At 39.2% G+C, this 12,657-nt stretch overlaps 1 protein-coding gene across 3 annotated transcripts in view; it reads right to left on the bottom strand.

Moving 5' to 3' along the window:
* LIMCH1 (LIM and calponin homology domains 1) overlaps positions 1 to 12,657 on the bottom strand; it is a 197,735-nt gene that overhangs the window by 70,324 nt on the left and 114,754 nt on the right. For all 3 annotated transcript variants that reach the window (XM_088131210.1, XM_088131208.1, XM_088131209.1), the window contains exons 5-6: positions 10,382 to 10,412; positions 5,590 to 5,700 (exon numbers count right to left, since the gene is read on the bottom strand). In XM_088131210.1, the coding sequence (XP_087987336.1) occupies positions 5,590 to 5,700; positions 10,382 to 10,412 (142 nt within the window). The remainder of the gene's footprint in view (positions 1 to 5,589; positions 5,701 to 10,381; positions 10,413 to 12,657) is intronic.

Below are 12,657 nucleotides of genomic sequence, written 5' to 3'. Positions count from 1 at the left end.
TCAAATTTCATTCAACAAGCAGCAGCTCGGAATTGAGTCTGTGGTAATTTCTCTCGTGGTAAACAGTCGTGATGGCCCAAGACTTCCTAAGGGTGCTCCCCAATGACAAACCGAGATCCCTGACTGCATTAGGTGTGAACTAGCCCCTACTATTAGGAGTGAACGTGAGAAACCCAGCAGGGGTGACCACGGGGTGCGGTGCAGCAAGGCCAAACGGTGGTCATGAGGCTGCAATCGGTTTTTATAAAAAACAGGCAGAGCTTCGGCTGCACTGCTGTGGCCACGATCTTAACTTCTTTTTACCATACCGTGCTGACACCCCTAAAACCCAGGCATGAAATATACTAACCAAAAGGAAATTTTGGCTTTTCGTGTAGCAAGCACCTTAAAGAAACTGAATGTCCATCGAAGCGCAATATGCATTTGCAAACAAGTGTTTCTCAGTTGCATTCTTAGGGGTACATTAAACTCTCCATGGCTGTGTTTAAGCCAAGGCAGCTGTCCAGGCCCTTCAAAAAGGAATTTCCTCCATTTTTGAGAGGAACGTCTTCCTGGGTGCACATAGGAGAGTAACATCTCTACATACCGACTTGGCAGAGGGATGGTAGAAGGTGATGCGCCTTTCCGACTGGTCTGTTCTGCACCATCCCTAAATCTAGGTGCCTTACTGGGCGAAAAGATGCCCTCTGATTTGTGTACTTTTATGTGCATCTGCCAAATTTAATTGGACACTGGAGTGGAAATAATGTTGATCATCATGGAGGGCATGGGGAGGAATGGATTTAGATAGTGCAGGGATGACTAGACATATGGTAGAGATATACAGCACCAAATGCAGGATTCCTATCAGTAGATGGGAGTGGGTAAGGCTGGGTACCCAATACAATTCTTTAGATTGCAATATTATTCTCACTTGCCTGGGCTAAAACTCCTCAAGCAAATATAATTTCTTCCCTCACCCTAAATTTTGGGTATTGTTCCACTCCAGGTGTCCACAACCGAAGTAACTGGATATGTTTTGCTCTTAGAAATAAAAAAGGAGACTGACAATGGAAGCATCTTCTTTGAGTTTAGCTTGACTTCTGGTAACTACTTCTTGGAAACCACACAGAAATGGTTTGCAACCGCCTTCCCCTGCAAGGTAATTTTGACTTCTTTGTCCAGGCTACAGCCCTGGGACTTCCTGGTGGTGTCCCCTATCCAAGTATTAACCAGGTCTGACCATTTTAGCTTTTTAGTATCTTTCAAGGTCAGCTATGGGATGTGTAAAATAAACGATTATTGATCTTGCGGTGCTCCTTTAATGAACCCCCAAAACCTTTCTAGAGTTTAGAGAACAACCTTCCTCTGCTTAATTGTAGGGCCAACAGGTCACACTATACGCTGCCAGGCCTCCGCACCCTGCAAGCCAAATTCCTATTAAAAACTCTCTTTGCCTCCCTGCACATCTCCTCCACAAATGGGACATCTTTTCCCTGGGACTACAGCTTTTGCATACCAACAGCCTGCATTTAATCCTTTGGCAAACTGCCATTTTTTAGAAGCAAAGGGAGGAAAAGGAGAAAATGCTGGGCCATCACTGAAAGTTCAGCCACAACAGGCCTGAAAATCAGAGAAACTATCCGGTGACACACAGACCGTATTTCATTCATAAAACATTCCTGAAATATAAAAAAGCTTTGTTGCTCTCTCTCTCTCTTTTAAAAAAGACTAGGCATCTGAATGAATCAAAAAAAGGAGTGAATGCGTGAATGAATGAATGAATGAATGAATGAATGAATGAATGAATGAATGAATGAATGAGCAAATTGTAGAAAAAAAGCTTTGGTTCTAAAACGGCAACCGTTGTTAATATGTCCTCTGAATAGCAGTTCAGTTCATCTTGGTTTAGTCTGGCATGCCGATAATTCAAAAGGGCAGAAGGGTGCATAACAGAATGCCAACAAAGAGGAAGTCCATTCCTCTATTTCTATATAACTGGAGAAAATCAGGATTTAAGAATGCCAAGAATGAGAGGCTTCTAACTAAAAAGGTAAGCTTTAGCCACCAATTAATGAATATGAGTCTACCTTACAGCCACCGTAAGGATTGTCTAGATAAGAGCTATGAAGCAGCTGGTAATATAAAAAAGATTATGTAATGCAAGGAAATACATTTCATTATACTAATAGATACACAAACAACGATGCTGCCTATTGTTACATCTTCCTTTCAAACAAGTAATTCCAGCCCACTGCACACAATACAATACAGCATTTTTTATTTTTAAAAACGTTTTGATCATCTGTGGCTTGGCACTCCATAATACAGCAGCTATCATAGCCATGTGGAGAACGTCAAGCCCACCAATATGCCGTAAAAGTTGTTTTAATGGACGATCTCATTCCTCCAGAACTTCCCGTATATTGCGAACATATTGTGGATCAAAATGTCCAGAAAATATCGTACTAGAAATGTATGATGATGATGATTGGTCACACAGTCAGTCAGAAGTTTAGCCTGGATTTGGCATTTGTATCCACCTATCGAGTCCTTCCCAAGGACCTGGGATAGGCAGATGTGGTTGTGTGATGGCGTTAAAGGTATTGTTGCAGGATGGAAGCTGTTCCAAGTAAAGCTGGCTTTATACCTGAACACCATCGGCATGACTGATGGTGATTTTGTCAATGCCGATGGTCTTCAAGTGGTACTCCAGACGTTTTGGGATTTGCACCCAAGGCACCTATTACTATTGGTACTATCTTTGCTTTCTCTTGCCACAGTTGTCCTATTTCTATTTGCAGGTCTTTGTATTTTGTGATTTTCTCCGGTTCTTTCTCTTCTATCCCGCTCTCTCCAGCGGTACTGCAGTGTCCACTATCCAGACTTTTTTGTCTTTCTTATCAACAGTTGTTAAGTTTGGGGTGTTACGTGGCAGGTGCTTGTCTGTTTGAATTCTGAAGTCCCAGAGCACTTGAGCTTCTTCATTTTCTATGGCTTTGTTTTATGGTCCCACCAGTTCTTAGTTGCAGGCAAATGGTATTTCTTGCAAATATTCCAATGCACCATTTTTGCTGCTTTGTCATGTTGGTAGTCAGTCTGTGTGATCTTCTTGCAGCAGCTGACTAGGTGGTCCACTGTTTCTTCAGCTTTTTTGCAGAAGCGACATTTGCTGTCTGTTGCTGTCTTCTCGATTCTGGCTTTGTATGTGTTTGTTCTTGAGGGTTGGTCTTGCACAGCCAGAATGAGCCCCTCTGTCTCTCTCTTCAACTTTCCTGCTCTTAGCCATTGCCAGGCCTTGCTGTTATCTGCTTTGCCTGCTAGTTCTTTTGTGCACTGGCCGTGTAATACTTTGCCCTGCCATGTCTCTTTTCTATTCTTTGTTTGGTCTTTCTTATAAGCCAGTTTGGTCTCTTTAGTATTCAGTAAGCCTTCATGGTGTAGTAGCTTCAGTGCATCTTCTTCACTGTCCTTCAGATACTCTTCCAATGCCCTTTTTTCTTCTTCAACTGTCTGGTGTACTTGCGACATTCCACACCCACCTATGCTCCTTGGTAAGTAGAGTCTGTCAACGTTGCTGCATGGATGAAGAGCATGATTCATTGTCATTATTTTTCTGATCTTCCTATGCAGGGATTTTAGTTCAGCTTGAGTCTAGTCCACTATTCTAGCTGTATATCTAATGACTGGAAATGCCCAGGTGTTAATTGTCTTGATGGTATTTCCACCACTGAGTTTGGACTTCTTCACTCTTCTGAGGTATTCACTACTAATCTTCTTCTTGACATTATTATTATTATTATTATTATTATTATTATTATTATTATTTTGTCCTGTTGTTCTGTGGTTGGACAGAGTGATATATAAGCATCAAAGGCTGAATCAGATTCTGGGGCTTGGTCCAAATCTTACCCAAGACACAGTGATGGAAACAATAATATTTTGTTCCTGTTGATCAAAACATTATCCAGCATATGCTTCACTGAAAGCAAGAACTCTTCCTCCAGAAGACACAATTATGTTACTGTAAAGTATAAACTTTTTAGTTTTGCATGCAATCGTTTCTCAAAAAATTTATAAAAATATGAATAGGTTGGTTAGCCTTTATTCAGTACAACTTTGTGGAACAAGGAGATGAACTATCTATGGTGATTTACACATATCTGTGAAGAATGCAGCTTAAAAAAAGTGAAAGGATATTTTATATGCATCAAACTGTAAAAAAAGAGATGTTATTTTAAAAAGCGTCATCAAAAGATAGATGTAGCATTCCAGTGACACAAATGGTTTTGTTATAGTGGAGTTTCACTCAGAAATAATATACTGATCAGCGTAACCCTGATACTGCCATGTAATAATTATAACTCTCATATGATATATAGGCAACTGCATGGGGGCAAGTGATATCACGTATGTCACAGCATCAATTCACAAATGATGCGAATTACATAACTATGATGCGACCGATGCAATGTCCTTCGAGCAATGAGGTAATTAGGTGTGAAGTCTCTGCGGCTCCTATCAGATAAGTCCTATGGCGTCCTATGATACTTACCTGAACACAACTTTATTCTTTGTATTGGGTTCAAAAATATGGACTCCATCTTTTAATACAATGAGGTATAAAGCAGATTAAAAGTTACATTTATGCTGTTTTCTAGTGTCCTCAACCATCGTTGTGGTCTGACTTCACCCAAGAAGCAGGAATGGAACCCATTAAGGAGTCTCAGAAGAATCCAAGAAGTTCTAACTAATAAACTTTATCGAAGATAGGTTAAAAAAGCCCTAACCAAAGAATTCTAGTGACTGCTTTGATTCAAGAGCACACGCTGGATCTTGAAACAATATTGAAACCCCTTTGTGCCTCTTTCTTGTTTCCACCCCAAGTAATGAACCATCCAGACCCTCCTCTTTCGTGCAGGAAGGCCGATTTCCATCTGTCCCTTGTTTTTGCAGATTTGCTCTCCTGCTATTACCCAGGTGTTTTATAACTTTTAAAAGCCTATCATAATGTTGGTACTGTCCACCATTTTCTGAGGTGATGATCATAGACTTATTTGGAAATTCAAACTGAATTCAATTTACTGAAATTAAGAAAACGTAAATATGTTTTGTACACTCATGGAAGGGTTGCTTTTTCAGTATTCCACAACGTTTGTCAACCTGATGCTTTCCAAGCATGTTGGGACTGAGAGATTATGGGACTTTAAACCTCAGGCAGATGAGTAAAGACAGTGATTATATATCCAAGTTTGACAGCATAAATTACACATTAAGGATACAGATACACTGTAATAGCTTTAACAAAATAAATACTGCATGGAATTTGTTTAGAATCTGTAAGAAAAGAATGTCTTAATTCCACAATCTTCAACAAGCTTTACAAACAGTAAAATAAAATAAAATAAAATAAAATAAAATAAAATAAAATAAAATAAAATAAAATAAAATATAAAACACAGCACTACACACCTGCTACATGCAGGCTGAAAATGTATTTGTTTATTTAACTATGTATAAACTGTCCCAATCCATATGGATTGTCTGGGAGAAATCCAAGTCCTGCATAATAATGTATGCATCTCTTGTGTATGAGAGCAATTGAAATACCTTTCTCATCTGGGTTAGCAATCCTTCAAACTCTTTCAGATTCAATGGTGCTCCACTGTAGTAACTGCTGTTGTTTGCAGTTTTCCCCAGCCAATAGATGGTGACTAAAACCTGAAGAATTCAACGAACATTAATTGGGAACGAATCAAAGCCACTGAATGCATTTAGTACGACGACTAAAGACTCTTTTAGTCTTTCTAGAGCAAATTAAATATGTTCCCTGTTATTTTCTTTGAAAGCTGTCTATTTTGCTGAAGAGCAGGACAGAAGCTTTCTTTCATGTTACGGAAGAAAAAGAACATTAAATGTGACACCCATAACAAACTTTGTAATCCCAACAGAAGTATTGTAATGTACGTAAACTTGCACGAATAGTTTATTCTCAAACTTCATTCGTTTTAATAAGTTTTACAGAAACAACTACCCCACCAAAAGAAAACAAAAAGAGAAATATATGAAAAGGGGGGGGGGGACCCAGCAACCTACTTAACCAAAAACATCCCCCACAAAAAAGCTAACAAGGGGGAAACTATCTGTCTGTCTGTCTGTCTGTCTTTAAAAAAAATATTCATCAAATGCCAAACCAGTTTCTAATTCTACATTTAAAAAGGTGGTTCTCTAACATTTCCAAATACTGTATCATAACATTTATACCAAAGAAGAACATATTAAGTCATTTTTTGATCAGTAGATAAAATTTGCCTTTGCAAAAACAAGGTACACATCTCTTAAATCCAATCATTAATGTCAAGAATACTGTTACTTTTCCAGTTTCTCAAAATTATTATCGTAGCCTGATATAACCATAACTTCTCAAAAACAGTCAAAGTTTTGGAACATAATTTTTAACATTAACATTAAAAAAATTCCCCATAAATCTACTTATGTACCTTGTCCCCCAAAGATGTCAATAATTCGCAAGACCAAATCGTATAAGTCAACGAGCCCTCACATTTTTTACATTGCCAGCAAAGAAAATCTTCTCAAACTTCATTCAACAACATTCAGAAAACAAAAATATCTCCCACAACACAGATGAACACAGCATGCACACTTCCTTCAACGATCAATAACATTAAAAAAATTATTTGGCAAGTAATCTTATATTTCTATGGTTAGACATTCTAGGATATTGAAATGATTTGCTAAGATTTTGACAAAGACGCTGCCTGTATGCCAAGTGACTAGAGAGAAGTTAGTTTGATTCATCTGTCATTCTAATAACTGCTTTTTCATTTTTAATTGTGAAAAAAATAGACACAAATCCCAAAGTAATAGGTACCTTCTCCGTAATGTTCATGAAACAGTCTTTTCTATGTACAAAATCTCTAGAAGAGTGTTTTTCAAACTTGGCCTCTTTACCATGGGTGGACTTCAACTCCCAGAATTCCCCAGCCAGCATGGCTGTCTGGGGAATTCTGGGAGTTGAAGTCCACACATCTTAAAGTCGCCAGGTTTGAAAAACACTGCTCTAGATCATAAAACCTTTTGTTTGCTATTCTTTGACTCCATAAATATTATCATCTCACTGAAACACTTTTGTGTACCCTATTTGCTTATTAAATTTCTGCAATCCCACGTAAGTGTTTGGACACCTAAAATTACTCAAACCCTATTAGAAATTTAACAAAAATTAGCATCTTAAGTAGGATTTAGAGCAGTGTTGTCCAAACTTGGCCACTTTAAGATGAGTGGACTTCAATTCCCAGAATTCCCCAGACAGCATGGCTGGCTGGGGAATTCTGGGAGTTGAAGTCCACTCATCTTAAAGTGGCCAAGTTTGGACAACACTGATCTAGAGAAAACTTTCTTTAAGGGCCCAACACATCACACAGACATTATTTCAACACCCAGGAATGATAAGTTAGTACAAATATCTTATCTAAGGTTGGTTTTGTGCTGCCATTTCATCGTGACATTTAAAGATCTGTATTAGCTGCAAAAAGGGTATAACAACAGGGCTGTTGGTCCATTGCATAATTCTTTCTCTTCTTTCTGTTCCTAGCCTGCTTTCTAGCCCTGTATTTATTTATAAATGTGCTCTACTACATCTTATCATACAGAGTAAAGGGAGCCACCCCCGAATATTTAGCATCCCTTTAAAAGACAGGATTAAATCCCCAAACCCTTAATTCCAAGCAAAGGAAATATGTAGGGGCACCAACACCTGATTAATCACAGAAGAGTTCCCAACATTAAATGAAATGGAGGGATTCTAACTAGGGGCAGATTTTTAAAAATGGTGTTATCTTTTTGCAAGCCATTTATTACTTTAATAATGCACCTCTCAGTGTTTATTAAAGAAGAGAGGTTTCCTGTAACTCCAGATGCAGTGCTTGGAATCTTTTTCAATGACGATCAGATAACCAACAGGAAATTTCCACTCACAGAAATAAATTCACTGAGGGGAGAGGAGGCACACCTATTTATAAAGATGTGAACTGAAACTGTTTCCACTATTCTAATGTTTAGGAAGCCAACGTTTCTATATTACAATTTCCAGTAAAGGAAGAGTTTGAGGTATTGTTTTTCTGCTTCCATTCAGAAACTCTTCGGAGCTATGATCCTGTAGTTTTCCGAAGGGTAAATTTAAAAACCCAACTGTCGTGAATTAAGGAGTTTCTCTACAAATGTGTTGAAATGTTAGAGGTAAGATGCTTCAATCGTTACCCAAAATGAGTGGAAAGAAACACAGAGTGCAGACTTGTGCTGGCCAGGAACTTGTGCAGAGACCAGATTACTCTTCCCTGACATGGTGCCTTGTAAAAAAGTTGGACTACCGCTCCCAGAATTACCAAAATATGACCTTTTTCCTTGATAGCTGGGAATCCTGGGAGCTGTAGGCCAACACACCTGCAAGACAAGAGATTCAGGAAGATTTTAACATATTGCATATGGCATGAGTGGGGCTCTTATTTATTTATTTATTTATTTATTTATTTATTATTTGTTTATTTATCATATTTATATAGCCGCCCATCTCACACAAGGTGACTCTCTTCCAGTCAAACAGGCTGTCAATCTGATTCCAGAACTAATGAGGAGATTTTGGAAGCCCACAGAGTTTGGGGACAGGCCAGAGTCCATCCAGAAGAGCTTCGTTGCTTTCTGAGTTCTTTACACGATGCCATGTTCTGACTTCTAATTCCGTGGTAGATTAATGTTGCCCTATTAAGCTTACTTACAGAGAGCAATTCCTACCAAACTGAGTGGCGCTGATGAATCTATTGAGAGTTGTTCCTATCTGGAATTAAATCCAGTTGAGTTCAGGAACTTATGAGGTTCCATTTACGTAGCGTTATGAGAAATCCTGATGGGCCATAATACGAAGCGTAAAGCTCCATCACGGCAACTCCCTTTCATTCATACTTGAATAATGACACTGAAAGGCCAAAGGTTTCCATTCACAAGTAACTGCAGCTCAAGAGAACGATCACAATCAGGGATGTGGCACCGAAAGTCAGATCCTCCCTCTTCGTCCACATTCCAGCGTTGTTTTTGAAGAGGGAAAATTATACAGGGAATTACATCAGACTTTGGCCCTTTCTTGGCACTCAGCCTCAACTAATTCAGTGGGACTGACTTCTGAGTCAGTATGAGGCTCAATCAGAGCAGAGCTCAATCTTTCTTTTTAATTGCAACTAAGGAGCTTCACGTCATTCAAGAAACAACTTGCAAACTGCAGTTATTTTTAACAGGTAGCATACTGTTTTAATAACCCAATTAAAATCATATAACTGCATCCCTGGAATCTCAGCGTTGGGTAAGTCTCTCTAAAGGGATCTGCTAAGCAACATCATTTCAAAATACTTTGAAATATTCCCTAATTTCTTTTCAATGCTTTTCAGGATTTCCAAGAAGGGGCTGCTGTGATAACTCTGCTGGGGCTTAAACTGGAACCTTTCTAAAAACAGCTGGAGCATTTTGTAAACTTGCTTCAGCAACTTACCAACAGTGCCTCTGCAGATCGTTCTCAGTAAATCTTGCAAAGCTAAGCACTATTATTCCAAAAGCTATATGTGTGCATGAGTCTTTGATGGAAAAAACAATAACTTTACTGATGACAAGCCAGACATGACAAAAATAACACTACACTTTTTCACCTGTGGTTACGACTATGGGCTTCCAATTTATATTGAAAAGCTCTTGGCATTTCCTTACAGGACTCAAGGATGTCAGCCAAATATAATCTGAATAGTCAGGAGTGTACAACTGACAGTAAAACCAGAAGTTTTGTCTGGCTTTGGATAGTTTATCTAACTCTGTGACCAAGTGCATTTAAAAATTTCCTTCCTCACCATGCAGTGCTGAAATTGTTACTGCTGTTCCTGGTTTCAATCAAGATGATCGAATGAAGAGTTGCTTTGAAATTAAAACCCCATTTGGGGGACACAGGGAAGTTTGCAACGACAATAAAGCATTTGTACATTCCTGCAAACTGTAGCTAATTCACATAAGAAATACAGCTATTTCTTGTGACACAGATTTGTTAATCTAGTTCTTTGCCCTGAACAAACCCCCAAAATATCCCCAAAAAGTTTTATTGGTGTTATTGTTATTTCAAAGGACTTGTTTTGTTCCATGGACTCTGCTGTGTCCATGGACATTATGCTATTTACTAATCAAAACTTGAGCAAAGCTAGCTTTACATAGTAGGGCACGAATTGCAAAGACAAAGGGTCTGCCAATAAACAAAAGACTTTTTTAGCTGCAGAACTGAGTTTCAAGCTTAATCTGTTACCCCCACCAAACAGACACCCAACTTTATCCAGCTACACATCTGAGTACTTACATTTTTCAGCTTTCTGCTACAGTCAAGACTCCTACAAAAGAAAGGAGGAAAAAAATATCAAAAAGCAGACATTCTTTCCAGGGTTTGTATAATGCAAGAGGTCACATGTTTCCCCTAACAAAAGTCTGCAGGATGTGTCTGCCGGTTAGAAATACATGAAAGCAGCTGAAGCGATGGAGGGCACTTATTTATTTATTTGATAGCATGGAAGCGCATTCTTAAGAGTTACTGCGATCCGCACAGCTAATATTTGAGTTACCAAATAATTAAAATTCTCCTCAGCAAAAATAAACCAAAGCAAAGCCCTCAGAAGCCTAGCATCTAAAAGACAGAATAAGCAAGACATTCTTCTAACTGGAATTAATGGCTAGGTTGGACATAAACTGATGGGGCTCAGCCATGATTCGATTGTTTTCCTGAGATACTAAGAATAATGAAAGTCCACATTGTGTGATGCCTCTTAAGCCACAGCAGCAAAGACTGGGTGGGTCTGTCCATGTACACAGACTTTCTTTCACTGTCTACAGGGAAAGCTCTGTCATGAAGCAGGATCGGAGTCAGAAGTGGTGGGAGACAAAGGACCTTCCTGGGCTGCACAGCTGCCTCTTACTGGGCACCCTGACTCCATCGTGCATGGGCCTTCCCGCCATTTCGCCATCAATTCTGCATCAGCCTTGGTCGCAAGATCTTCCCAGACATCCTTTGCCCTCTGGAAGGAAGCCACTCTTCCTTCTCCACATCACCACCAGAACTTCCTCAAGATCCCTGGCCAACCTTCCCATCTGACCATTGTGGAGCAATTCCACTTCTTGCTGCGCCATTCACGACAGCTGGAAAATGACTTTCCAAGTGCTCAGCCTTCCTCTTCCTCTTTGAGAAGTACCGAAAGGGAGGTTGGCCCGAAGACTGCCATTGCAAAATCCATAAACTATCAAGGTATGCGTGCCCCCTCCCTTGTCAATGTTCTGTAAACAAGCCAAAGCTGGATTGTTTCAGCCAGCCTTAACCCCTGCTGGTCTTCAGGGAGGGATTCTGTATTTTATGTTTGGGTTTTCATGATAATATATTTTTATTCTGTGCATTGTTGTATACCATCTAGAGTCTCCAGGACGTGTTATGAGCACAGTGAATAAATAAACACAATGTGTTCAAAGATTTTTTTTTAATTTATCGAATTTGTCACCATGCATCTCGTTGAAACGACTCTGGGCAAAAATAAAATTCATTCAAATACAGTATAAAACAGACCTAACAATAAATAACTTCCAAGCAAGATGAAAAGTTGGGGAATAATTCAAGGGAGCGTCGTCAGGGCGCTAACTGCCCGCAAGGACAGTTAGAGCCCATATCGCCCCATGCACGCTGGTGGAGTGTGTATTTATTTATTTTTATCTTTATCTTTATTTATTTAATATAATATTATTATATTTATTTATTTAATATAAATATGTTTATTTATATTTATATCTATTTATATATTTTTTTATTTTTATTTTTATTTATTTATATTTATCTTCATTTGCCTCTATCACACAAAACCATACTACAAAGTAAGAAACAGATGGGAAAAGTCTGTGCTGCAGAGAAGTCCCTGATGCAGGTCTTGATTTAACTATAAACCATAAGTATGTATTTATATTTATATTCTGCCTTTCATTCAGGAGATCAAGGTGCTATACACAACACCCCTTCCTCCCATTTTTCCCCACTGCAGCCACCCTGGGAGACAGGTTGGGCTGAGAGCCCAAGGTCAAAGGTTACCTGGGAGTTTCTGTGGCAGAGGGAGGATTCAAACCTGGGGCTCTTCAGTGCCAGTCAAGCACCTTAACCATTATACCACACTGTCTAAACTATCAACTTGACCTGGCAAGTCACAATCTCATTCTTCCTTCCTTATTTGCGATAAGAGAATGCTTCTGATTTGTTTTTCAAGACTGTGGTCCTGATAAAGGAAATATACAGTCATGTTAATTCTAATAATCATCACAATCATACAATGTGTTTATTCTCTGTAAATATAAGTAGAGACAGTTTGGTCTAGCGGTGAAGGCTCCAGGCTAGAAAGCAGGAGACGGGGAGTTCCAGTCCCACCTTAGTCATGAAAGCGGCTGGGTGCCCTTGGGCCCGTCCCTCTCTCTCAGCCCAACTCACCTCACAGGGTTGTTGTTGTGGGGAAAATAGGAGGAGGAAGGAGCATGAGGCATGTTCGCTGCCTTGAGTTATTAATAAAAATAATAAAGGTGGGATAAAAAATCTAAAAAAAATGTTATCAATGC

Source organism: Python bivittatus, unplaced genomic scaffold (assembly GCF_059951505.1).
Source record: "Python bivittatus isolate LINGU-HERP-01145 unplaced genomic scaffold, Pbiv_v1 ctg000970_np1212, whole genome shotgun sequence".
NCBI classification, from domain to species: Eukaryota; Metazoa; Chordata; class Lepidosauria; order Squamata; family Pythonidae; genus Python; species Python bivittatus.
This window is presented reverse-complemented; position numbering and strand designations above follow the sequence as displayed.